This window comes from Octopus sinensis, linkage group LG1, assembly GCF_006345805.1.
Source record: "Octopus sinensis linkage group LG1, ASM634580v1, whole genome shotgun sequence".
NCBI lineage: Eukaryota > Metazoa > Mollusca > Cephalopoda > Octopoda > Octopodidae > Octopus > Octopus sinensis.
This window is the reverse complement of record NC_042997.1, coordinates 194396095-194423287: the sequence shown is the minus strand read 5'-3', so window position 1 is coordinate 194423287 and position 27193 is coordinate 194396095. Positions and strand designations below refer to the sequence as shown.

General features: G+C 39.2%; 1 protein-coding gene across 2 annotated transcripts in view; it reads right to left on the bottom strand.

Moving 5' to 3' along the window:
- LOC115219694 overlaps window positions 1-27193 on the bottom strand; it is a 61257-nt gene that overhangs the window by 20467 nt on the left and 13597 nt on the right. For both annotated transcript variants that reach the window (XM_029789872.2, XM_036508088.1), the window contains 6 exons: window positions 22262-22391; window positions 21404-21500; window positions 19912-20014; window positions 14650-14733; window positions 10291-10436; window positions 9740-9805 (listed from right to left, as the gene is read on the bottom strand). In XM_029789872.2, the coding sequence (XP_029645732.2) occupies window positions 9740-9805; window positions 10291-10436; window positions 14650-14733; window positions 19912-20014; window positions 21404-21500; window positions 22262-22391 (626 nt within the window). The remainder of the gene's footprint in view (window positions 1-9739; window positions 9806-10290; window positions 10437-14649; window positions 14734-19911; window positions 20015-21403; window positions 21501-22261; window positions 22392-27193) is intronic.

Sequence of the window (27193 nt, the reverse complement as noted above, 5' to 3'; positions counted from 1 at the left end):
ATTCTCATCCACCCACCACTTTTCTAGATTTTTCCTTCTGTCTAGCTTCCTGAAGAACATTTTAAACTCGAAACATCAAAGCCACTTCTACATCCATCCATTTCTTCCTGTTTTAAGCTTAATAAATATACTTTATTTTTGCATTTTCTTCAGTAGTATTATATTTTTCTTCTTTTTCTGCATACAGGCATACATACACATATAGTATGTATGCCTGTATGTGTGAGAATCTATGTGTGTGCGTGTGCATGCATGTGTGTGTGTATATATGGAAATGTATGTATATATGGAAATCATCATCATGCAAGCATGGGTTGGACGATTTGACTGAGGACTGGCGAACCAGATGGCTGCACCAGGCTCCAATCTGATCTGGCAGAGTTTCTACAGCTGGATGCCCTTCCTAACGCCAACCACTCCGAGAGTGTAGTGGTTGCTTTTACATGCCACCTGCATGAGGGCCAGTCAGGCGGTACTGGTAATGGCCATGCTCAAATGGTGTTTTTTATGTGCCACCTGCACAGGAGCCAGTCCAGCGACACTGGCAACAACCTTGCTCAAATGTTTTTTCATGTGCCACCGACACAAGTGCCAGTAAGGCGGCACTTGTAACAATCACGCTTGAATGGTGATATGAGCATGAAAATGAATGAAGGACATTAATGTGCATCAGTATGTATGTATATGTGTGTACATATTCAACATCATCATTATCATCATTTAACATCTGTTGTCCATGCTGGCATGAGTTGGACAGTTTGAACAGAGCTGGCAAGCTGAGGGGCTGCACCAGACTCCAGTCTGATTTGGCATAGTTTCTACAGCTGGATGCTTTTTCTAACACCAACCACTCCAAGAGTGTAATGAGAGTCAGTTGTGTGACATCAGTATCTGCCACAACTATGATTTCACTTCTCTCAAAGGGTCATCTAGACTTGAAGGGTTTTCTTCTCAAGCATGGTATATTGCCGAAGGTCTCAGTCATTTGTCATTGCCCCTCTGTGAAGCCCAATGCTCAATAGATGCTTTTTACATGTCACCATCATGGGTGTTAGTTACAGGACACCAGAATTGGTCACATTGCTTCTATGAGGCCCAGCACTCAAAAGGTGCTTTTTTTGTGCCACTGGCACAGGTACTAGTTACAGGACACCAGCATTGGTCACATTGCCTCCATGAGGCCCAATGCTCGAAAGGTGCCTTTTAAATGTAACCAACACAGGTGCTAGTTACGCAGCACCAGTATATATATACAGTAATCCCTCCACTATCACAGGTGTTACATTCCAAAATCACCTGTGGTAGGCGAAAATCTGTGAAGTAGAAACATTAATGTACTGTATAATGTACTGGAGGATTTGACATAAGCTTAAAAAATAAACCACGATATGGTGAGGGAATACTGTATCTTTATAAACAGCTGACTTCTGCACTGTTTCTGTTTATGAAATTAGTATTGCAAGGCCATTCTGTGGTGATGATAGAAGACACTTGCTCAGTGCTGCTCAATGGGATTGAACCCAAAACACAAGGTTATAAATCAAAGTGAGCTTCTTAACAAAAAGCTGCTATTTCATTCATAAATTACAAAAAAAAAAGATAAATAAATAGGCGCAGGAGTGGCTGTGTGGTAAGTAGCTTGCTTACCAACCACATGGTTCCGGGTTCAGTCCCACTGCATGGCACCTTGGGCAAAGTGTCTTCTACCATAGCCTCGGGCCGACCAAAGCCTTGTGAGTGGATTTGGTGGAAGGAAACTGAAAGAAGCCCGTCGTATGTATATGTGTGTGTGTGTGTGTGTGTGTATACGTATGTATGTATATATATATTTGTGTTGTCTGTGTTTGTCCCCCAAACATCGCTTGACAACCGATGCTGGTGTGTTTACGTCCCCGTAACTTAGCGATTCGGCAAAAGAGACCGATAGAATAAGTACTAGGCTCACAAAGAATAAGTCCTGGGATCGATATGCTCAACTAATGGCGGTGCTCCAGCATGGCCACGGTCAAATGACTGAAACAAGTAAGAGTAAATAAATAAAATGAAGGAAATTTATTGAATTATTACAACACCTGATAGGAAAGAGATTTATTTGTTTACTCTTCCCCCGGTAATTAGTGAGGGGAGTCTCTCTGTGACAGGCTCAGCTAATCATTCATTTTATGTTCAGCTGTTATTTCATGCCTAAACATGTAATCTTTCAAATATTTAATTTCTTGTTTCAGTTTTTGAAACTGCTGTAATCTTTCATAACAGGTTATTTATTTAGTTGTTTCACTTCTCCTCTTCCTCCTTCTCCTTCATCTATATCTTCCATTATTTCCTCCTTCTCCCCCAGCTTAACATCTCTCCTTTCTCCTCTTCATTTTTCTCTTTTATATCTTTTGTTTCTTCCTCCTCTTTCAACCACCTTAACCTTTTTCTTCTTCCATATCTTCTATTTCTTATATATATATATATATACACACGGTACAAGCAATTAAGATTCAAGTGAGTTCTGTTGAGTTCACATGAATATGGTACCTAACTTAGATGCACCAGAAATCTATATGGTGTTAACCATAAGATAATGCGGGGTGATTATAAATAAGAAAAAAGCAACAAGAATAGATCAATATTTTGGTACAATTGTTTCGTACGAAGGCATCTTTATTAAGGCTACAAATATTGCAGTAAATATAAGTGACCCATACTCATCAGCCGAAATATTTACTGCAATATTGTAGCCTTAATAAAGATGCCTTCGTACGAAACAATTGTACCGAAATATTGATCCATTCTTGTTGCTTTTTCCTTATATATATATATATATATATATATATATATATATATATATAATATAAATACAAAATGGTACAAGAACGCAAAACATTCAAATAGACGATACAAAAAACACGGACGGGTCATTCAAAGCCTTTAATCTTCAGTCAAGAACCGGATCATCCTCGCAATTACGGCTGATTAATCTTGAGATTGCTACAATTTGAAAAGTTCTTCGCTTTAAGAGTATCACAAAAGGCCTTCCAAGTTCTTTTACAGTGCTTAGAAAAACTGAAGGACTGAAGCAATAAGTATGTGAAACTGAGAGGGAATCACAAAAAGCCTTCCAAGTTCTTTTTACAGTGCTTAGAAAACTGAAGGACTGAAGCAATAAGTATGTGAAACTGAGAGGGAAATATCTTGAATATAATCATAATAAATTGATCCTCCTGTATTTTCTTTTACCCAAAGCCAGGAACTTTTCAATACCCCTTTGTATTTCTGCTTATCTTTGAGTATGATTCTTTGCTATATAAGGGCAGTGTTTTTAAATGGTTTTCATATTTTGTTATTCTTCATGTGATGAATATGATCTGTGAGAGATTATTATAATGTGCGTAACAAAATTTTTGGAGTATGATTAATTTGTTTTCTGTGCTAATTTCAATTATATGTAAACTTTGTTAATTTGACTTCAGATTTATGCTAGTTTATATGAGGCATTACATGAGCATGTGACTTTAATGTAGTTTGAATACTGAACCCTGTTATATGTTAAATTATCGTGCATTTTGGCTCATCGCTAAGCATATATGCATGCGCGCACATACACACACATCTATATGCAAATATTTATATATACACACATACTTTTTTACTCTGGGAACAAGGCCTGAAATTTTGGAGGAAAGGGCCAGTCAATTAGATTGATCTCAGTCCATAACTGGTACTTAATTTATTGACCCCGAAAGGATGAAAGGTGAAGTCGACCACAGCAGAATTTGAACTCAGAATGTAAAGACAGATGAATTATTAAGCATTTCACCTGGCATGCTAACATTTCTGCCACCTTTATATACACATACATACACACCTACAGATAACACATATGTACACATACAGACACACACATATATACACTTATAGCCAGATTACTGCTGTCTCCTTTTCCACCAAGGTCTCCAAACACTTCTTTCCTTCCAGTCAGTTCAACATGTGCAACTCTTTTACTTTTTTACATGCTTCAGTCATTTGACTGCAGCCATGCTGGAGCATCGCATTTTTTTAGTCGAGCAAATCGACCCCAGGACTTATTCTTCATAAGCCTAGTACTTATTCTATCAGTCTCTTTTGCCGAACCGTTAAGTTATGGGATGTAAACACACAAGCATTGGTTGTTAAGCGATGTTGGGGGGACATATACACACACATATATATATATATATATATACATACATATATACGACGGGCTTCTTTCAGTTTCCGTCTATCAAATTCACTCACAAGGCTATAGTAGAAGACACTTTGCCCAAGGTGCCACGCAGTGGGACTGAACCCGAAACCATCTGGTTGGTAAACAAGCTACTTACCACACAGCCACTCCTGCGCCTATTAACTGTTAATCCAGGCAACATTTCTATTCCGTCTCTTTTTTTTTCTTCTTTCTCCATCTGTTTTCCCTCCCCATTTCTTTCTGCAGAAGAGCATAGGTTCGAAATGTTGAAGAACCTTCCGCTTCTCTTGAGCGTCAAACTAATATACCTTGTTTGTTCCCTCACCTTTCTCTGTCTTTTGTTCTTTTTTACAATCTTGAGCCATATATATAAAAATTGCTTTAGTTCCAGACTCTCATCAAACAAGCAGATATATGGTTTAAAAAATTCCATCCATGACAATTCAACCTTTTTTAGACTTACCTTGGATTACATTACCCATGTCCTATCTTTTTCTTTCTATTTTAACCCTCTAGCATTCATGCTATTCTTCCAAATGCAAAGCTTATTTATTCACATTGTCTTGAATTGATTATGCAATATCAGGCGCAGGAGTGGCTGTGTGGTAAGTAGCTTGCTTACCAACCACATGATTCCAGGTTCAGTTCCACTGTATGGTGCCTTGGGCAAGTGTCTTCTACTATAGCCTCAGGCCGACCAAAGCCTTGTGAGTGGATTTGGTAGGCGGAAACTGAAAGAAGCCTGTCGTATGTATGTATGTGTATATATATATATATATCATCATCATCATCATCATCATCATCATCGTTTAACGTCCGTTCTCCATGCTAGCATGGGTTGGACGGTTCGACCGGGGATCTGGGAAGCCAGAAGGCTGCATATATATATATATATATGTGTGTGTGTGTGTGTGTGTGTGTGTTTGTCCCCCCAACATTCACTTGACAACCCATGCTTGTGTGATTATGTTCCTGTAACTTAGCGGTTCGGCAAAAGAGACCAATAAAATAATACTAAGCTTACAAAGAATAAGTCCTGGGGTCAATATGCTCGACTAAAGGCGGTGCTCCAGCATGGCCACAGTCAAATGACTGAAACAAGTAAAAGAGTATTTCCTAACCTTAGAGAGATTTCAATGATATGAATCTTAATTCTTAAAATGACATTACAGGGTGTGTACAAGAGGTCAGATCTGATTGGTTTAAAGATAAAACAGGTAGAATATTTTGGCTGGATATGGCCAGTTTAACCCTTTAGTGTTCGCATTATTCTTCCACAATTAATGCTTTTTCATCCTTATTGTTTTGAACTAATCCTGCATTATCTTGTAGCTTTGAGATTTTGATGAGGTAGCAGTTAATTTTTTAAATGATATTGTAGGGTTGGTGTGAGAGACTAGATCTGGCCAGTTTGAACATAAAACAGGCAGAATACTTTTGGCCGGATATGGCCGGTTTAAATGCTTAAAGGGTTAAATGCCAAACGGTCAAACAGCAGTGCTTTGATTTGAGGATTTGAGGGTATTTAGCTGCTATCTTTAGCAACCAGAACAACCACGTAAAGGCTCCCTCACAAACACTATATCTTATTATATAATGTAGCAGTTAATTTTTAAAATGATATTGTAGGGTTGGTGTGAGAGACCAGATCTAACCAGTTTGAACATAAAACAGGCAGAATACTTTTGGCCGGATATGGCCAGTTTAAATGCTTAAAGGGTTAAATGCCAAACGGTCAAACAGCAGTGCTTGCTTTGAGGATTTGAGGGTATTTGGTTGCTATCTTTAGCAACCAGAACAACCACATAAAGGCTCCCTCACAAACATTATATCTTATTATATAATGTAGCTCTCAGTGTTGGAATGGAATGCTTACACCAAATTCCCTACACTCCTGATATAACACATTCTACAAGCAGTTCAAATAAGGATGGAGGATTTGACTATATATGGGGGGGGGTAATGTTGAAATAGAGAAAGTAATCCAGGTTTAGTTACTGAAACATCATGAAATGTTTGTGTAGGGGAGAAATGTTTTGTGGCCACCACAATGATAAATAACAGACTGGCTGACCTGACTCATCTGTAATGTGTGGTGTGTCTGTGTGTGTGTGTGTCACCTTTATTGAGTAGTGTCAACAGAAATGACCTATATTGCCAGATGATGTCAGAGAGTAGTGTGTGTGTGTGTTAGAGAGGTGGGGGAGAGATTGGACAGGAGAGAGAGAGAGAGAGACAGAGAGATGAGGGAAGGAGAAGGAAAGGGGGTAGAGAGAGAGAGATGAGAGAAACGAGGAAGAAGAGGGTAAGAAGAAGGTGGAGGGGAGAGAGTGGGACAGAGAGGGAGGGAGAGAGAGAAGAGAGATGAGAAAGGAGAGGGAGAGGAGAGAAAGTGAAGAGGAAGTTGGGAGAGGGAGAGTGAGAGGGGAGAAGGAGGGAAGAGAGAGAATAGAAAGTGATGGATTGATAGGGAGCTGGGAAGAAGATAGAGGGGGGGTCAATAGAGAGAAGATAAAGAGAGGAGAGAGAGTAAATGAGAGAGAGAAGAGAGATGAGGGAAGGAGAAGGAAAGGGGGTAGAGAGAGAGATAATGAGAGAAACGAGGAAGAAGAGGGTAAGAAGAAGAGGGAGTGGGACAGAGAAGGAGAGAGAGAGATGAGAAAGGAGAGGGAGAGGAGAGAAAGTGGAGAGTGAGTTGGGGAGAGAGAGAGGAGAAAGTGATGGATTGATAGGGAGCTGGGAAGACAGTGAGGAGGGTCAATAGAGAGGAGAGAGAATAAATGAGAGAGAGAGAGAGATGAGGGAAGGAGAAAGAAAGGGGTAGAGAGAGATGAAAGAAACAAGGAAGAAGAGGGTAAGAGGGAGAGGAGAGGGGGAGAGGAGAGAGTGAGAGAAGAGAGATGAGAAAGGAGAGGGAGAGAGAGATGAGGGAAGGAGAAGGAAAGGGGTAGTGAGAGATGAAAGAAACAAGGAAGAAGAGGATAAGAGGGAGAGGAGAGAGTGAGAGAAGAGAGATGAGAAAAGAGAGGGAGAGGAGAGAGTGAGAGAAGAGAGATGAGAAAGGAGAGGGAGAGGAGAGAAAGTGGAGAGTGAGTTGGGGAGGGGAGAAGGAGGGAAGAGAGAGGAGAAAGAGATGGATTGATAGGGAGCTAGGAAGAAGATAGAGGGGGGTGGGTCAATAGAGAGGAGAGAGAGAGGGTGAGTAGAAAAGGAGAGAGAGAGAGAGAGAGAGAAAGTGAGAGAGAGTTGGCTGTAATGGTAGAACTTGGAAGTTTATACAATAAACTGAAACAATTAAGTTTCATTCTGTTGATATTAGAGAATGGTAAACAGTGTGTCTGACAAGGAGCAAAAGAAGTTGTTGAATCTGGTTTCTTACCGCAACCCCCCGCCCCTCAACCACCGTTACCTTTGCCAGCAGCAGTAGCAAAGTACCATTAGCTAGTGAAAGGAGCTTCTGCGTGGTGGTTGCTTGCCTTGCTTGAAATAGCAACTGAATCATGATAAGGATGACCGTTTCTCAAATGCTATTGCTGTATTCCTGCGTAATCCTGAAGACTAACTCCCATGCCAAGAAAACCAAGTGTTCTAATGCAATATTCCAACATAACCAACATAGAATCATTATTGTTTCAGGCAAAATGCTTAGCGGCATTTCGTCTGTCATTACATCCAGAGTTCAAATTCTGCCAAGGTTGACTTGGCCTTTCTTTCTTTCAGGGTTCATAAAATAAGTACCAGTGAAATACTGGGGTCGATGTAATTGTAACTTAGCATCTCAAGTGATGCTAAGTTACTTCAAATATTCTTTGAACGTGGCATGCCATGCCCCTTCTTAGGTTTCCCTCTCTTTCTTCAGACCTCTGATGGCACCTAATGTATAGCTAACTTGGGTATTTGTTCTTTTGACAGCAGAAAAACATGTCTTGCAAATCTCATAACTTCTTTCCTTCACAATCTCCTGTAAACTGCACAGACTGGCTGTTCTCAAGACTGCAGAGTTTGTGATTCTGTCCCTGTATTTCTTTACTGCCCACAAGGGGCTACACATAGAGGGGACAAACAAACAGATTAAGTCGATTATATCGACCCCAGTGCGTAACTGGTACTTATTTAATCGACCTGGAAAGGATGAAAGGCAAAGTCGACCTCGGCGGAATTTGAACTCAGAACGTAACGGCAGATGAAATACCTATTTCTTTACAACCCACAAGGGGCTAAACACAGAGGGAACAAACAAGGACAAATAAACGGATCAAGTCGATTATATCGACCCCAGTGCGTAACTGGTACTTACTTAATCGACCTGGAAAGGATGAAAGGCAAAGTCAACCTCGGCGGAATTTGAACTCAGAATGTATCGGCAGACAAAATACTGCTAAGCATTTTGCCCAGTGTGCTAACGTTTCTGCCAACTCATCACCTTCTGTCCCTGTAAGTGATCTTGAGTATTCTGTGTAGACACTATTGATGGAATGCATTCAACCTAGGACAGAACTAAGTAGTCATTTTCCAAATTCTTCCTGCATAGACTGCTGTGGCCAGAACAAAGCTCTGGTGCAGCAGGATCTTCATGAAGCTTGCAGAAACGTTAGCACATTGGGCGAAATGCTTAGCGGTATTTGTCTGCCATTATGTTCCGAGTTCAAATTCCTCCAAGTCGGCTTTGCCTTTCATTCCTGCAGGGTCAATAAATTAAGTACCAGTTATACACTGGGATCGATATAATCGACTTAATCCCTTTGACTGTCGTTTGTTTGTCCCCTCTCTGTGTAGCCCCTTGTGAGTAGTAAAGAAATAGGTATTTCGTCTACCATTATGTTCTGAGTTCAAATTCCACCAAGGTCGACTTTGCCTTTCATCCTTTCCGGGTCGATAAATTAAGTACCAGTTATGTACTGGTGTCGATATAATCGACTTAATCCGTTTGTTTGTCCTTGTTTGTCCCCTCTGTGTGTAGACCCTTGTGAGCAGTAAAGAAATAAGAAACGTTAGCATGCCAGGCGAAATGCTTAGTGGTATTTCGTCTGTCTTTACGTTTTGAGTTCAAATTCCGCTGAGGTCAACTTTGCCTTTCATCCTTTTGGGGTCGAGAAGTAAAGTACCAGTTGCGTACTGCGGTCGATCTAATCGACTCGCCTCCTCCCCCAAAAAAATTGGGCCTTGTGCCTAGAGTAGAAAAGACTAATCAAAATGCTGGTTCACATCTTGTTTGCTCCTCTGAACACTGCTGCAGCACACCTGATTCTGAAGTTGACATCTGTCTCAGAATCTCAGAATCCAGCTCTGCACCTGACCTCATGCCATAATTTAACCCAATGCACAAGCCTTAACTAGACTCTATTGTTAATGTGACAATGGTGCAATACTTGAACCATTTTAATATATTCTCTTAATTAATTAACCACATCAATGTCTGAATCTGTCTGTATTCTTTTAATAAAATACTTAACGCAAAATAAAATGTAATATTAATTTGATAAAATGGATTTCAAAATCATTTTTAGGTATACGTGTAAATCTTACCTCAAATTGTATATCCAAAACTGTGATCATGGGCCAGTTTTCAAGAAGTATTAAATTAATGTCAGCCTAGCAAATTGAGAATAATTAATACAAAATATTGCTTTCGTACATGATCATGGTTACACAACTTTAAATACTCTCTCTACATATATGTGTGTGTATGTGTATATATTGTCAAAAAGGTAATGTGAAAGAGCTAATGTCAAAGAGGTAATGTCAAAGAGGTAATGTCAAAGATGTAATGTCAAAGGGGTAATGTCAAAGAGCTAATGTCAAAGAGGTAATGCTAAAGAGGTACTGTGAAAGAGGTGATGTCAAAGGTGTAATGTCAAAGAGGAAATGCCAAAGTGAAATGTTGAAATGTGGTAATGTCAAGATGTAATCTCAATATGTGTTGTTAAGATTTGATGCCAAAATGTAATGTCAAGATATAACAGCAATAAATGATGTCAAGAATGCAATGTCAAGAAGTAATGTCAAGATGTAATATTGAGATGAGGTGTCAACATTTAATGTCATACACGTGTAATGTCAAAGGTGTATTTACTTACTGATGTGGTATTTCTCAGATAGCCTTTGAGACAATTCAATGAAATAGCAGTCACAGCAATCAGCCAAGAGTTTTGGAAGCTTGTGTTGTCGGCTGTGATGATATACTGATCCCAGACATACAGAAGAGTTTCCAGATTAAAGTAAACTAATGAGATTATCAAAATATTGAGGAAATAATAATAATAATTAAATGAATAAAAGAAAGACAATAAATTTACAGAAATAGCTAATAAAGTTATATCAGATATAATTGAAAATATTGTATGAAATATAATTGTATACAGTGACAAATTAGCAGGGCTATTAGAGCATTGGATAAAGTGCCTTGTGGTATTTGTTCTGGGTCTGTAAGGCGGCGAGCTGGCAGACATGTTAGCATGCCGGGCGAAATGTGTAGCCGTATTTCGTCTGCCATTATGTTCTGAGTTCAAATTCCGCCGAGGTCAACTTTGCTTTTCGTCCTTTCAGGGTCGATAAATTAAGTACCAGTTATGTACTGGGGTTGATGTAATCGACTTAATCCGTTTGTCCCCTCTGTGTTTAGCCCCTTGTGGGTAGTAAAGAAATAAGTATTTCATGTGTTTTTATGTTCTGAGTTCAAATTCCACCGAGGTCGACTTTGCCTTTCATCCTTTCGGGATCGATAAATTAAGTACCAGTTATGAACTGGGGTCAATGTAATCGACTTAATCTGTTTGTCTGTCCTTGTTTGTCCCCTCTATGTTTAGCCCCTTGTGGGTAATAAAGAAATAGGTATTTCGTCTGCCGTTACGTTCTGAGTTCAAATTCCGCCAAGGTCGACTTTGCCTTTCATCCTTTCAGGGTCGATAAATTAAGTACCAGTTACGCACTGGGATCGATGTAATCGACTTAATCCGTTTGTCTGTCCTTGTTTGTCCCCTCTATGTTTAGCCCCTTGTGGGTAGTAAAGAAATAGGTATTTGTTCTGGGTCTCTGCTCTCAAAGATCAAACTGCACCAACTTTACTTTTCTTTCTTTCAATGTTGGTAAATAAAGACTTGGTTTTGGGGGTTGTTCTTTCTCTCTATCCTTCTATCGCTTTCCTTCACTCTCTCTGTCTTTTTGGGAGGAATTTTCTGTGGTCATACCAAGTGAAGGGTGGGCTCTGTTAGGTCTGAATGTATATGTCCACGACAAACTGTATGTTGTTATTAGTGCCTCAAATTGAGAAACAGCAGAATAGCGTAAAAAGTTCTTTTCATGTAATAATGTGGTTGAACAGAATATGGAACTTCATGTAGGAGAGAGATAGAGGAATATATAGAAAAATAGATAGATAGATAGAGAGAGAGAGAGAGGGGGGGTGGAATTGGGGAAGAGTGAATGAAGGAATGATTGAATTGATAAGCTATGAAATAACTAGATAAGGGCTTTGAAAATTCAGTCCATATCCTGTTATCTGCTCTGCATGTTACCCTTGGCCAAAAGCACTTTACACTTTAATCATCCAGTAGATAACACAGGACTGTGTCAATGACTCAGTTCACTTCAGTACCATAGTTGGGGGGTCAGACTGTAGGGGGTCAGGGAATGGGTTAGAAAACCCAAAGGTTTCCCTAACAGGCTTACACCCTAGCCACACCACAGGCCCGCTTAGCTGTAAGAAGGTATCCCAGACTGCTACAAGTAATTGTGGTGATGAAAATTGTTAAGTGTTTTATTGGCTTACATCTAATGCATAAGCCCATCTGCATATATAGCCTTATTAGTAACCGCATTCATACTGGAAGATGGATTAAACCATATGATTTTTCTATGATTATTTGTGTTATTAAATCCTCATCATTAGATGTCAAATACAGAAAAAGATCTCTACCTCACCTTACATATAACATGAAATACTCTGAGAATCTAATTTTTCCTTACTAATTTCTAGTTAAAACCTTGTAATTATGACAGCTTTTACAAGTCAGAAACTGTGTTTTAATACTAATGTCTTTGGGGACCAAAGGTGGACAACGAAAAAGAGAAAGGGCTCTTTAGTCATGTTTGGGATGAGACAGCTTCTTTACTGTTGGTCTCTTGTTAAAATGCACCCAGTACATTCTGTAAAGGGGTTGGTGACAGGAAGAGCATCTAATCATAGAAGCCAGGCCAAAATGAAGGGTAAGAGTGAAACGTGGTCCTTGACAAGGTCAGCATTTTTCTAAATTAGAACTGGAAAGCAGCATTTTCTAAATAAGAACCAACTTGTGACTATCCATCCAATATGGAAAGTGTATGATGATGATGATGATAATTATTGTGGTGGTGATGATAACAATAGTGATGATGGTGTGATGATGATAATGATGATGACAACAACAATGATGATGGTGATGATGAGAGTAATGACGATAAGATGTCAAGATGTAATATCATCATCATCATCATTATCGTTTAATGTCCGCTTTCCATGCTAGCATGAGTTGGACGATTTTGACTGAGGACTGGCGAACCAGATGGCTGCACCAGGCTCCAATCTGATCTGGCAGAGTTTCTACAGCTGGATGCCCTTCCTAACGCCAACCACTCCGAGAGTGTAGTGTGTAATATGTACATGTAAAATTAAAAAAATATTTTTTCTTGCTGATTGATGTTTGTCGAGAATTTAGGGAGAAGAGTAAAAGAAAAATGAGGCAGAACTATGGTTTGAAACCGGATCTTAGAGATTTAATTTCATACGTGAGCCAATGCTCACCGAGATTTAAGTCCACCAGATTCATCAGTCTCCCTCCCTTCCATCAGTCTCTCAGAGAGACATCTTAAGGATGACTAAACACATTTCTCCCATCCTTTCTTTCACCAGAAATGCAACACTCTGGATTTCCCTTCTCATTCAGTGCTCCCTCCATTTTTTCTACAGACATTGACCTACAGGTAGACATATAACTTAGACATCGAGGAGAACATAATTCTCACCAGCCTGGGAGAGCAGGTAAAGGTCATGGGCACTCCATGGCCACCTTTCATTAACTTATATAAAAAAAAAACAACAACAAAGAAACAAACAGAATCATAAAAAAAAAGAAAAAAGAAAAGAAAAGAAAAGAAAAGAAAAGAAAAATGAGTAAAATTGTTGAAATTCTAAATTGTAAATATATTTAGAAACAGGTTATAAAATGACCTCAGTAATTGGTATGGAGTGTCATCACTGTTAATGTGAAAGAGAAGAGGAGGAAGAAGTGGAGGAGAAGAATGTATCACCATCATCATCATCATCATCATTGACACCAATGTTGTCATTGTTGTAATGATGATGATGATGATGATCATCATCATCATCATCATCAGCAACAGTAACTTTACCTGCCACTACTACCTTTGTCATCACGATCATCATCGACACCACTACCATCACGACTGCAATTTCCACTACCAATGTTGTCATTGTTGTAATGATGATGATGATGATGATGATGATCATCATCATCATCATCAGCAGCAGCAGTAACATTACCTGCCACTACTACCATTGTCATCATTGCCACCATGATCATCATCATTGCCATCACCATCACCATCACTACTACTTCTAGATTTTCTCCTTGGAATGTGACAGAAGCAGTTCTCTGCATGTTTTCAGTGTTTATAGCACCTGAGCATTTGCCACATACAAAAACTATCTTCCCAGTTAGCCTCTCTTTGATATTGCTGCACCTCTTATGTGTCCGTAGCTTACACTGGGTACATCTTATGGAGTTTCTACCTATGCCTTTTCTGCAGAAGAAGCAGGGCCGTCTACCCAAAGGGATTTGTGGTTTGTCTGCCTTCCTACTTATTGAGAATTTGGTTTTAGCTAGGTTGACTCTAAGGCCCTTCGATTCTAATCTTTGCTTCCACACCTGAAACTTTTTCCTCTAGTTCTGATAGTGACTCAGCAATTAGAGCAAAGTCATTAGCATAGAGGAGCTCCCAGGGGCATCCTTCTTGAATTCCTCTGTTATTGCCACCATAAAAATTTAATATAGCTATTTAAGTAACCAAATATATGGAAGCCCATCTGTAACAAATTTCACTCACAAGGTATTAGTCAAACCAAAGGTACAGAAGAAACTTGCCCAAGCTATTGTGTAGTGGGATCCAACCCAGAACCATGAGACAACATTGGTCGTGGAAACTGCAGTCGTGACGGTGGTGGAGTCAGTGATGATGATGATGCATTCTTCTCCTCCTCTTCTTCTTCCTCAGCTATTTCACATTAACAGTGATGACCCTCCATAGTAATTACATGTATCTACAGGTTTTATTATAAATAATAATAATAATAATAATAATAATAATAATAATGAAATTATTGTATACAGTGCTCAGGTGCACTGTATTTTTTTTTCTCTTACTCTAAATCTCATGCTTACCAACAAACATATTCTGGATGACCGGTTTCAGCAAAATAGACATCTTTTGAATGAATTCCCTGTCAATGTCGGATGTGATAGCAGCTGAAGATAAAGTAAAGAGCTTTAAATTTACATCTTATGGTGAAAGTTTATGGTCACTTAGTACTACTAAACTTAAAATACTCTTCTCTCCCCCTCTCTCACACACACAGACACACACACATTTGCTTTTTGGTTGAAATGGAAATTCAAGCCATGAAACAAATCTTGGTTTCAATTTCAAAAAAAAAAACCAAATCCTCTACAGCAAAGGTTCTCAACCCATTTTGGCCAAAGTCTCTCTTTTGACCCTTGGAGTCACAAATGCCCCCCCGCCCCAAAAATTTTTATTTTTCAATATACTACTTATTTTGATATTAGCAGATAATGAGTAAAACATAAAGGACGTTGTTTTACATACGTGCTTGTATGCATTCGGGTGTACAGATGTACAAATTGAAATGCAAAAAAAAAAAAAAAATAATGAATTGAAAGTTTTGGTAATTGTGTTTATTTCCATCATGCAACACTTATGAGATCAACGTGTTGTCTATCAAAAGAATGCTCTTTAGTACAAGAAAGCCCCTTTTGCTCAAAAACTACCCCCCACTCAAGCTCCAAATAGCATCCCCGAGAGGCTGTATGGCCCCCTTTGAGAACCTTTGCTCTACAGTATGTATTGAGCACTATCTCATTCATCTGACATAAACCAATGTATAAATTATATGGTATATTAGCAGAGGGAAACTGTGCTATGATCTTCAGTTGTCAATGACGGTGGCTGGAATGTTATTTACACTTCACAGATTAATATATACATATATATATATATATATATATATATATAGGCACAGGAGTGGCTGTGTGGTAAGTAGCTTGCTTACCAACCACATGGTTCTGGGTTCAGTCCGACTGCATGGTACCTTGGGCAAGTGTCTTCTACTACAGCCTCAGGCCAACCAAAGCCTTGTGAATGGATTTGGTAGACGGAAACTGAAAGAAGCCCGTCGTATATATGTATATATATATATATGTATGTGTGTGTATATGTTTGTGTGTCTGTGTTTGTCCCCGCCCCCAACATCGCTTGACAACCAATGCTGGTGTGTTTATGTCCCCGTAACTTAGCAGTTCGGCAAAAGAGACTGATAGACTAAGTACTAGGCTTCCAAAGAATAAATCCTGGGGTCGATTTGCTCAACTAAAGGCGGTGCTCCAGCATGGCCGCAGTCAAATGACTGAAACAAGTATAAAAGAGTAGAGTAAAAATAGTATGACACCCTTAGTCACATTTAGTTGATGACTATAATTCACCTTCATGCACACACACACACACACACACACACAGAGTTATTGATGAATTTATCTGAATTGGTCAGACCAATGTAAATTCTATGACTCATTTGTAAAGCATTAATTCTTTGGCAAAGGATCACATTCCAAACTGTGGAGTCTACTTCTGTTTTTCTCCTTACACTCTAAAATTAATTACTTTGTATTCCCGTTTTAATTGCATTTTGCTGAATTTTGTTTTCTTCTTGTTTTTGTTCCTTAATTTCTCTGGATGGCATTACCATAAACTGATACAGATCAGCCTCTTGATTATAGGCACAAAGCCCAAAATTTTTGGGGAGGGGGCCAGTTGATTAGATTGACTCCAGTACACAACTGGCACTTAATTTATTGACCCTGAAAGGAAGAAAGGCAAAGTCAACCTTGGTGGAATTTGAACTCAGAACATAAAGAACGTGGCACCTTGGACAAGTGTCTTCTACTATAGCCTTGGGCTGACTAAAGCCTTGTGAGTGGATTTGGTAGATGGTAGAGGGTCAAAATACTGGATTAATTCAATCCAGTATTTTTAGTCTAGAACAGGATTCTCAGTCAGAGTCCATATGGCCCTTGGGGTTCCCATATAAGATTTTGGTGTTAAAAATTTATGTTCATTAAATTGATTATATTTCCATAATGCACAAAATATTTTAACAATTTTTTAATGCTAATATTAAGTTACAAAAATATATGACTTTTTAAACATCAAATGGCTAGTGGGTTCCACCTGAGTAAAACAGGAATCAGAGGGGTCCGTAGGTAGAAAATGGTTGAAAAATACTGCTCTAGAATGACACAAAACATTCAAAAGTGACTGTAAACTCTTGGCCTGACAATTTCTAATAACCTCTCATTGTGGCCCTCACAAATATACAACCTTATCTACTATAGGCACAAAGCCCAAAATTTTTTGGGGGAGGGGGCCAGTTAATTAGATTGACTCCAGTACGCAAAAGGAGGAAAGGCAAAGTCAACCCCGGTGGAATTTGAACTCAGAATGTAAAGACAGACGAAATACTGCTAAGCATTTTGTCCAGCATGCTAACATTTCTGCCAGTTCGCAGCCTTCCTCACAGATATATATTTCTTTATTACCCACAAGGGGCTAAACATAGAGGGGACAAACAAGGACAGACAAAGGGACTGAGTCGATTACATCGACCCCAGTGCGTAACTGGTACTTTATTTATCGACCCCGGAAGGATGAAAGGCAAAGTCGACCTCGGTGGAATTTGAACTCAGAACGTAATAGCAGACGAAATACTGCTAAGCATTTTGCCCGGCATGCTAACGTTTCTGCCAGCTTGCCGCCTACCTCACAGATATATAACATTGCCAAACTTGCATCACAAGGACTAGAAATCCTCTTTAGAACCAGAAAGTGCTTTAGTTCTAAACATCTGTTGAGCTTTTAGCAATGTCAAGTTAGACCTACACTGAAGTACTGCTCACATATGTTGAATGGCGCTATGGCTAGATACTCCAACATCATCATCATCATCATCATCATTTAACATCCGCTTTCCATGCTAGCATGGGTTGGACGGTTTGACTGAGGACTGGCAAGCCACATGGCTGCACCAGGCTCTATTCTTGATCTGGCAGAGTTTCTACAGCTGGATGCCCTTCCTAATGCCAACCACCCCGAGAGTGTAGTGGGTGCTTTTACGTGCCACTCAGTCGGTACTGGCAACGACCTCGCTCGAATCTTTTACACATGCCAACGGCACAGGTGCCAGTAAGGCGATGCTGGTAACGATCCCGCTTGAATGGTGCCTCTTACACGCCACCGGTACGGAAGCCAGTTAGCCGCTCTGGCAACGATCACACTCGGATGGTGCTCTTAGTACCCTACTAGCATGGGGCACATATTAGACCAAATTCAAAGGAAGGCCCTTCAGCTGATTAGCACAGATTCAAAGAGGAACAGACTCAAACTTTTGACCCACTGGTGTATTCTTGCATCTTCCGTTGCTACAACAGTAATTTTTACTACTCTGAACCAGCAATACCTGGTCGAATATCTTCCTTGCTGAAGCTTTTCTTCCAACTGTTGCTCCTTTTCCAAGCACCCTTGCTCTGTTTTATCTCTCAGATCCCCAACTAAACACATTCTTTTATTCTTTTACTTGTTTCAATCATATGACTGTGGCCATGCTGGAGCACCACCTTAAAGGGTTTTTTTAGTCGAAGAAATCGACCCAAGGGCTTATTCTTTATAAGCCTAGTACTTATCCTATTGGTTACTTTTGCCAAACTGCTAGGTTACAGGGACATAAACACACCAACATCGGTTGTCAAGTAATGGTGGGGAGTACAAACACAGACACAAAGTCATGTGCACACACACACACACATGATGGGCTTCCTTCAGTTTCCATCTACCAAATCCACTCACAAGGCTTTGGTTGGCTCCAGGCTATAGTAAGAAGACACGTGCCCAAGTTGCCATGCAGTGGAACTGAACATAGAACCATGTGGTTGGGAAGCAAGTTTCTTACCATTACAAAAACGCTTGCACCTATTGTCCAATCCAGAGTATCAGCTCTCTGGAATGTCTTCTTCCAGCCTTTTTTTTTTCTTAAAGAACTCCTTAATGGTTGTTAAAGTTGAGCATGAATTACATCAGTGCCCCTCTTCCCTCAGTATGATGGACCCTACAATGGTCACATGCACTGCCTCCTCCTTCCTTCCCTGTCTAATTCAAACAATAGCATAGAATAAATAATCAAACGGTACCAGTTATGGCTGACCTGAGGCTCGTCCGGTATTTTTGTGTATTTAGAACAACATTATACAATATGCCCTTCCTTTTTTAAGATGGTGGCATATGACTTAAGGGAATTTGGCAGCTATTTCAAATGACTACACAGAGATCCCTCAACGGACAATAGTACGAAAATTATATTTAACAAGAGCACTCAGAGAGCACAAACTTCTGCCAAGGCAACACCAATGTCCTCTCAATGATTAGCTAGAGATGATTTTTTAAATACCCTAAATCCTTGAGTATAATCCGCATTTTTTTCCCAAAATTTGAAGGTCAAAATCCCTAGTGTGTACTATATATGAAGTTAAAAATGAAAATTATTTTCTAAGCAATGTCCGAGTCGCTATTTGCTGTCCGGCAATGTTTATTCAGACGCATTTTGTGATGTCGGGCGCGAAAATACCTTAAGCTAAGCCTGAAAGCAATGAAGTCATAAAAGAATCATCCATAATTTGCAGTAAGCAACATTTATTAAAATAAAAGTATTCAGAACACAGAATAACATGTAACAAAAACAATTTGCAAACATATTTACATTCCCATATAACAGTTAAGAACATCACCATTATTGTTTTACACATACACGGAAGTGTTTGTTCGACTAGGTGCTGCTGGCTTAATTACGCATGACTCAAGTCAGAGAAGGGGTGCGTATTATACACAAGGTTTAGGTTTTTCAGAAGTACAGCCCCCTAAAAATCCCCTGCATATTATACTCAAGGGCGGACTATACTCGAGGATTTACGATAAGAATATCTGAAATAAATTTGACTGCTCTCACAAATGAGAATACTAAAAATGAACCCAACCGCTCTCAAAAATTAAGTAAAAAAACAGGAAAAGTAATCCAGAATCCTTGTCCGGTATCAGATTGATCCCAAAATCTAATCAGTTTGTGCCAGTAATGAGGCCAAACATCCCTGAAAGTTTCATCCGAATCCACCCCGTGGTTCTTGAGATATCTTGTCTACGAACAAACAAACACGACTGAAAACAATACCTCTGCCTTCACTAAGATAGAGGTAATAAAACACGTAACATAAAATGACTGTGAGGAAAGGTGAACTCAGGCAATCAGGTAGGGTATTTCTCTGAAATAAACCCAAGATTTTCATAAAAGAGATAAATTTATTACATACCTTCTTCATGTACTCCACCACATTTTTGGGCAACCACTTGTTCTGCATTTGGGTATTTCTGCCTCAATGTTTGTATAACGTTTTTGGTAAAAGATTTTAAATCCTACAAATAAAATCATCATTTAATGTCTGTTTTCCCATGCTGGCATGGGTTGGAGGGTTTGATAGGAGCTGGTGATCTAGAGGACTGCACTAAACTCCAGTGTCTGCTTTGGCATGGTTTCTATGGCTGGATGTTTGTCCTAACCCCCAACAACTTTTGCAGAGTGGACTGGGTGCTTTTTCCATGGCACCAGCACCAGTGAGGTCGCCAAGTAATTTACAAAACAAGACCTCTCAACTGAAAGTGAAGTAGTATTAAGGGGAGTGAATTTATGGCACATGATGAAAGGTTAAAGTATGACAGAGGGACAGGAGCAGGTGTCTTACTGTAGCAGAGATTTTTAACCTAAAGAGAAAAAAATTGAAGCAAACTACTTAAGTAAAACATCAAATATATTTAATTAATGAACTGACAAGCTATGGGAAAGCACCTATATGGTGGCTTTCCTTGCTAGAAATAACAGTTAAATCGGATTTTTACCTTTTGACCTACAGATTTAAAAAACAGTTTTTTGTAACTAAACACTTTCAAACTTCGGACACTGGTAGAATGTGTCATATAAAACATCTTTTACGCTTAGCATTTTTGAGAAAAACTTATATTTATGAAATAATTTCACGTTAAAGTAGGCCTATTTTGGTCATTTCAACCAATCAATGGCGTGTATTCAGCTGGATAAAATTACTGCTGTTGCTTGTCAACAAGAACTTCCAGCGGTGTATTTTTTGTTTGTCACTGTTATTTATGACAACCCTAACCCTAAAACCGTAGCCCTAACACCCTAACCCTAATCCTAAAACCTTAAAGCTAAGACCAGTACAAACACACGAACGACGCCATAAATAACAGTGACGAACGAAATATATACCGCCGATAGTTGTTGTTGACAAACAACGGCAGTAATTTTATTCAGCTGAATACACGTCATTGATTGGTTGAAATTACCGAAATAGGACAACTTTAATGTGAAATAACTTCGTGAATATAAGTTTTTCCCCAAAATGTTAAGAGTAAAAGATGTTTTATATGACACATTCTACCAGTGTCTGAAGTTTGAAAGTGCTTAGTTACAAAAAATTATTTTTTAAATCTGTCGATCAAAAGCTAAAGATCAGTTAAATCTTTTCTATACCCCATCCTAGTGTTTTGTAGTTCTGGTTATTCAATTTGATTGGATGATCACCCCTGGGACACCTTTGGTCACGTGTATGCTTGATCAGCATTCACTTGGAACTAAACAGCAACGGTAACAGCGATGTTAATGAACTGTAAATATCGAATGAAGTTAAACAAGCATAGTAGCGCTCCAGCATGGCCAAAGCACACAGACTGAATTTAGTAAAACAATAAAAGTGTGAACGAGTAAAAGAAACATTTCTGTGAAAATACCTTGTCAGAATCTTGTACAAACATAGGAAGGTTCTTCTTGAATGAGCAATATTCTTCAATCAGAAGTGAAAGAACTTTGTCAGGGACTGGATTTGTACTGAAAATAGAAACACATCTGATGAAATTCCCCTAAAGGCCCTAAAGGACATGATGCATGCATTGGTTAGAGCCAGCTCCCTCAACCCTGGGTGAGAGCTGCTGCATGTACAGGTAAGTAACTCACCTTTACTAGACAAAACAAATAAACAGGCATATGAGTGGCTGTGTGGTAAGTAGCTTGTTTACCAACCACATGGTTCCAGGTTCAGTCCCACTTCGTGGCACCTTGGGCAAGTGTCTTCTACTATAGCCTCGGGTCGACCAAAGCCTTATGAGTGGATTTGGTAGACAGAAACTGAAAGAAGCCCATCGTATATATATGTGCGTGTGTATATATATATATTGGCATAGGAGTGGCTGTGTGGTAAGTACCTTGTTTACCAAACCACATGGTTCCAGGTTCAGTCACACTGCGTGGCACCTTGGGCAAGTGTCTTCTACTATAGCCTTGGGACGACCAAAGCCTTGTGAGTGAATTTGGTAGACGGAAACTGAAAGAAGCCTGTCGTATATATATGTGTATATATATGTGTGTGTATATGTTTGTGTGTCTGTGTTTGTCTCCCCAACATCGCTTGACAACCGATGCTTGTATGTTTACATCGCTATAACAGTTTGGCAAAAGAGACCAATAGAATAAGTACTGGGCTTACAAAGAATAAGTCCTGGGATCAATTTGCTCGACTAAAGGCGGTGCTCCAGCATGGCCACAGTCAAATGACTAAAACAAGTAAAAGAGTAAACAAACAAATAACTTACATTTGGATATGTTGCATAGCAACTAGAAGGAATGGTACAGTGATGAAATATTCCTTGGGATCCAGAGACACTGGTTGTTCTGCAACCAACAGGTAAAATGCTAGAATGCTTTTCATACAATAAAATGCACCTGTAAAAAATGAAAGAAATGGTGTGTCATGGCTGGAATGTCTTTGATTAAAGCTGTATTTAGTCAGAATTGATTCAGGGTTATACAACAACAACGATATCAGGATTAAGTACACTCAATGTAGGCTATGTCCACCATGGACTTCTTATATCTCTAGGATTGTGCACACCTGCCATTCATGCTTACACACACACACACAGATAGAATGGTCTTCATCTTAGGGAAAAAGACCCCAAAATGGTAAACAATCAGTGTTAAGTTAGTTCACATTTAAGGCACGTGGCTTAGTGGTTAGAGCATTTGGCTTGTAATCTTATGATCATGAGTTCGATTCTTGGTGACACATTGTGTCCTTGAGCAAGACACTTCATTTCACATAGCAGATCTTTTCGGTTTGAACGACAGTTTTTAAAAATAATTTCCACGTAACTAAACACTTTTAAACTTCGTATACTGGTGGAATGTGTTTATAAAGCATCTTTTCCTCTTGGCTTTCTTGAGAAAATTCTATAGTTTGCAAGATATTTGTTTTGTTTTTTTTCTTCAATTTCTGCAATTTCAACCAATCACTCACGTCTATTGAGGTAAAAAACATTCTGTCCCTCGTTTAAGAAACAGATTGGGTTTATTTACATTTCTGAAGAAAAAAAAGATACCCTTCCCCCACCCCTAACCCTAACCCTAAAACAGATTGAAATGCAATAGATCGATACTAGGGTCATAATTATGGGTGCCAATTTCATATGACACCGCTAGAAAAAACTGCCGTTCAAACTGAAAAGATCCCACATTGCTCCAGTGTACTCAGCTGGCAAAAGTGAGTTGTACCTGTAAATCAAAGGGCCACTTGCATGTTAATTTCACGAGCAGACTGTTCAATTGATCAGATGAACTAGAAGGTTCTAGGAACATTTGCTGTAAACATTTTTGCTACAGGAAAACTCGCCGTAAGAAACTTTGCCAGAGTGGCTGTGTGGTAAGTAGCTTGCTTACCAGCCACATGGTTCCGGGTTCAGTCCCACTGCATGGTACCTTGGGCAAGTGTCTTCTACTATAGCCTCTGGCCGACCAAAGCCTTGTGAGTGGATTTGGTAGACGGAAACTGACAGAGGCCTGTGGTATATATGTATATATATATATATATATATATATATATATATATATATATATATATAAATATGTATGTATGTATATGTGTGTGTTTGTGTGTCTGTGTTTCTCCCCCCAACATAACTTGACAACCGATGCTGGGTGTTTACGTCCCCCTCACTTAGCAGTTCGGCAAGAGAGACCGATAGAATAAGTACTAGGCTTACAAAGAATAAGTCCTGCTCGACTAAAGGCAGTGCTCTAGCATGGCTACAGTCAAATGACTGAAACAAATGAAAGAATAGAAGAATATAGGAAATTTTGCTGTAAGATAATTTCGCTGTAAATTCTGAAGATATGGCAGGTAGTGTGATTTACAGAAATTGCAGTACTGAAAAAAAATTGATTTTTATATTCTTTTTTATTCCTTTGTTTCAGTTATTTGACTGTGGCCATGCTAGAGCACTACCTTTAGTTGAACAAATCGACCCCAGGACTTATTTTTCGTAAGCCTAGTACTTATTCTATTGGTCTGTTTTGCTGAACCACTAATTTGATGAGAGCACCGCATGACTAGCATCCATGCTAGTGGAGTGCTAAGAGCACCATCCGAGTGTGATCGTTGCCAGGGCAGCTGACTGGCTCCCGTGCTAGTGGCACGTAAAAAGCACCATTCGAGCGTGATTGTTACTAGCGTCACCCTACTGGCACTTGTGCTGGTGGCATGTGAAAAACAATATTCTAGTGAGGTCGTTGCCAGTGCCGCTGGACTGGCTTGTGTAGGTGGCACGTAAAAACCACTATTTGAGTGTGGCCGTTGCCAGTACCGCCTGACTGGCCCTCCTGCCGGTGACATGTAAAAGCACCCACTACACCCTCGGAGTGGTTGTCGTTAGGAAGGGCATCCAGTTGTAGAATCTCTGCGAGATCAGATTGGAGCCTGGTGCAGCCATCTGGCTCGCCAGTCCTCAGTCAAATCGTCCAACCCATGCCAGCATGGAAAGCAGATGTTAAACGATGATGATGATGATGATATATATATATATATATATATATATATATAATGTGTGTTTTATAATTCTGTTTCAGATTTAACTGTTTTTTTTCTGTTATCTTTTTGTTCTTTGCAAACGTTATATTTATATTGTACTAGTGATACGGAAAATTAAATTAAAATAAAAACATTACAATTTTTATCTCAATAATTGCTATAACACCACGTTTCTAGTGAAAACCCTACCAGCAATGAGTTCGCCTTGTTTTGGATGGTCCATTTCAGTATTAATTAATTCTTCCATTCTTCTCCTCGATTTCTCTTATTTGTGCTGTTTCCCCTTGTCGCCTTTGCGATGCTGTTGTTCTTAGATATTCTCTCCTCCCTGCTGCTTGCTATTCTGTTTCATCTTGGCGAGGGAGTTGATGACCTTTGCTGCACAGCTAATGTCGGATGTAGAAAGAGTACGGCTCTCGTCCGAGTCCATGATAAAGATTGTACCACCTTCCTCTTTCACCAAAGAAAAGAAGGTAGTTTTTTTTTCTGTATAGTAACCATACTGAAAGATGTATGGAAGACGCGAGTGAAAGGGATTGCGACAGGCCAATTCATCTCCGGATGTGGGCTGGTGAATTACTTCGCAGTCCATCTTTCCAGCAAGATCCGTCTGTTGCAAAGAGTTTTCGGAAAAAGATGGATGGAAGTTGAAAGGAAGTTGAGTATACAAGGTGCCGTGCGAGCAAGGTCGGTCCACGTGCAAGGGAACGGAAAATAATTACCAGAAAGGAAAGCGACCGGCGGGTTAGTCCACTAACCTGAATATAATCCGAATATAACAGGAGATAACTATCATTTATATTTTTAAACTCAAATCATTCGTCTGCATAATCATAAACACATAGGCTTTGAAATCATGTAACGAGTGTTTGATCCCTTGTCAGTCTGTCCCCTCTATGTATCCTTTTTATAAGGTAATGAAGAAAAACTGTTTCATCTGGGCGCTTTTGTGTTGCTCTCTTTCTCTTTTGTGCAATTATGTGCACCATTTCATTTTGACGCGTCTAGCACTCGTCTCTCTTGTCTCACTTCTTGTGATTGATTCAATAACCTTAATGTACTGTTTAATCTTCTTGCGTCCAATTCTTCCTGAGTAAGACCGGCTGTTCTTCGCCTTTACCTCTCTCTGGCTAACCGTCACCCTCTGTCTGATTCATTCCCCATAGCAGGAGGATGAATATATTTAATACAACGGAACATAGACTTCAAATCCAATGCGTATATTTGTGTGTGTGTACGTTAGTTTGTTTATATTTCTATACGTAACCACACAAAGTCCAAAATTACACAGGCTTACATTAACGGCATACATACAGAGACTTATTTTCTTTTCCAGCGATGTCTACACGTTCTCTATCTCTGTCTCTCACACTCTGAAATGGAAAAAGATCTTGAAGACAAACTTCACCGCCTTGGCACAATTCTTCATTCATAAATCTTTACAAACATCACTGTATCAGCAAGAATTTGTAAATATTTATAATCACCTTCCTTTTATATTAAGCTTTATTTAAACAGTACAATATTATCAAGCTTTCTTTCAATAGACAATATCTTAATTTTATGACTTAAAAATTACTACTTATTTACTTATCTTATATTCTATTAACTTTGCAACTTTTTAAGCAGAAAAATCTTCCAGAACAGTCAATCATCCATAGAGATACTTGCTTATCTTATATATTGTTGTGTCTGGGGAGAGTCATTTTCTTTTTGTGCCTTATAATTTAACACACTCACCGGTAAAATTTCCACCCATTTCTTAATTTGGATCTTCCTAAAACTTTCGTTGCATCTTGTAACCTTTTCAAATAGTCTTGACTCCATATATTGTTATTAATGTTTACCAGAAAAAGAAATCAGCATTCATTGAATAAGAATGTTGTAGAGAGAGAGTGAGAGAAATAGAGAGAGAGAGAGTGTGCGTATTCGTGTGGCTGTAGATAGATAGATAGATAGACGGAGACTGAGTGAAAGACAGAGAGAGCATTCATCAATAAAGTGAGAAGGTTTTTGTTGAGAGAGAGAGGGCGGGATGCGCTGTTTGATACTACTTCCTCTCTCATTGTTATTACCATTTTGTTTCATCTTTTTACTCTTACTGACACGGCTACTTCCTTATTGTGTGATTTTGGACAAACTTACAAACAAGCTCGTTATTATAATAGATTCCTTTTTTATTTAAGCAGAATTTTTTTCGTTTTGAAAACATCATAATCTTTTAGATTGTTTAATTTTGCCTCCTCCTCCCCGTATCTTTGCCATGTTCTTTCCTGCACTCTTTTGGTCGAGCAAGACATTTTTTTGGTGAAATTGTCTTGTGGCAAAATTTCCTATGCAGTGAACTTTCTTACGGCAAAATTTCGTATGCGGCGAACTTTCCTATGGCCTAAAATCCTGAGGTGAATTTTCCTGTGGTAAACTTTCCGGATACGCAACTGGAACACCCGTTGTTATAACTGACGGCATGTCTGTTATTTTATCTCTGACCCACCATTCAACAGTGCTTCATCCTCCTCATAACTCGCAGCCCCATCAACCTTTGCTCCTTAGATTTTTTCCCTGACTCCATGCAACTCCGACCTCGACTCATTCATCATACACATTTCTCTTCCTTTTCCAGCCCTAATTGCATATCGCCCACCGAATCTTGTACTAACCA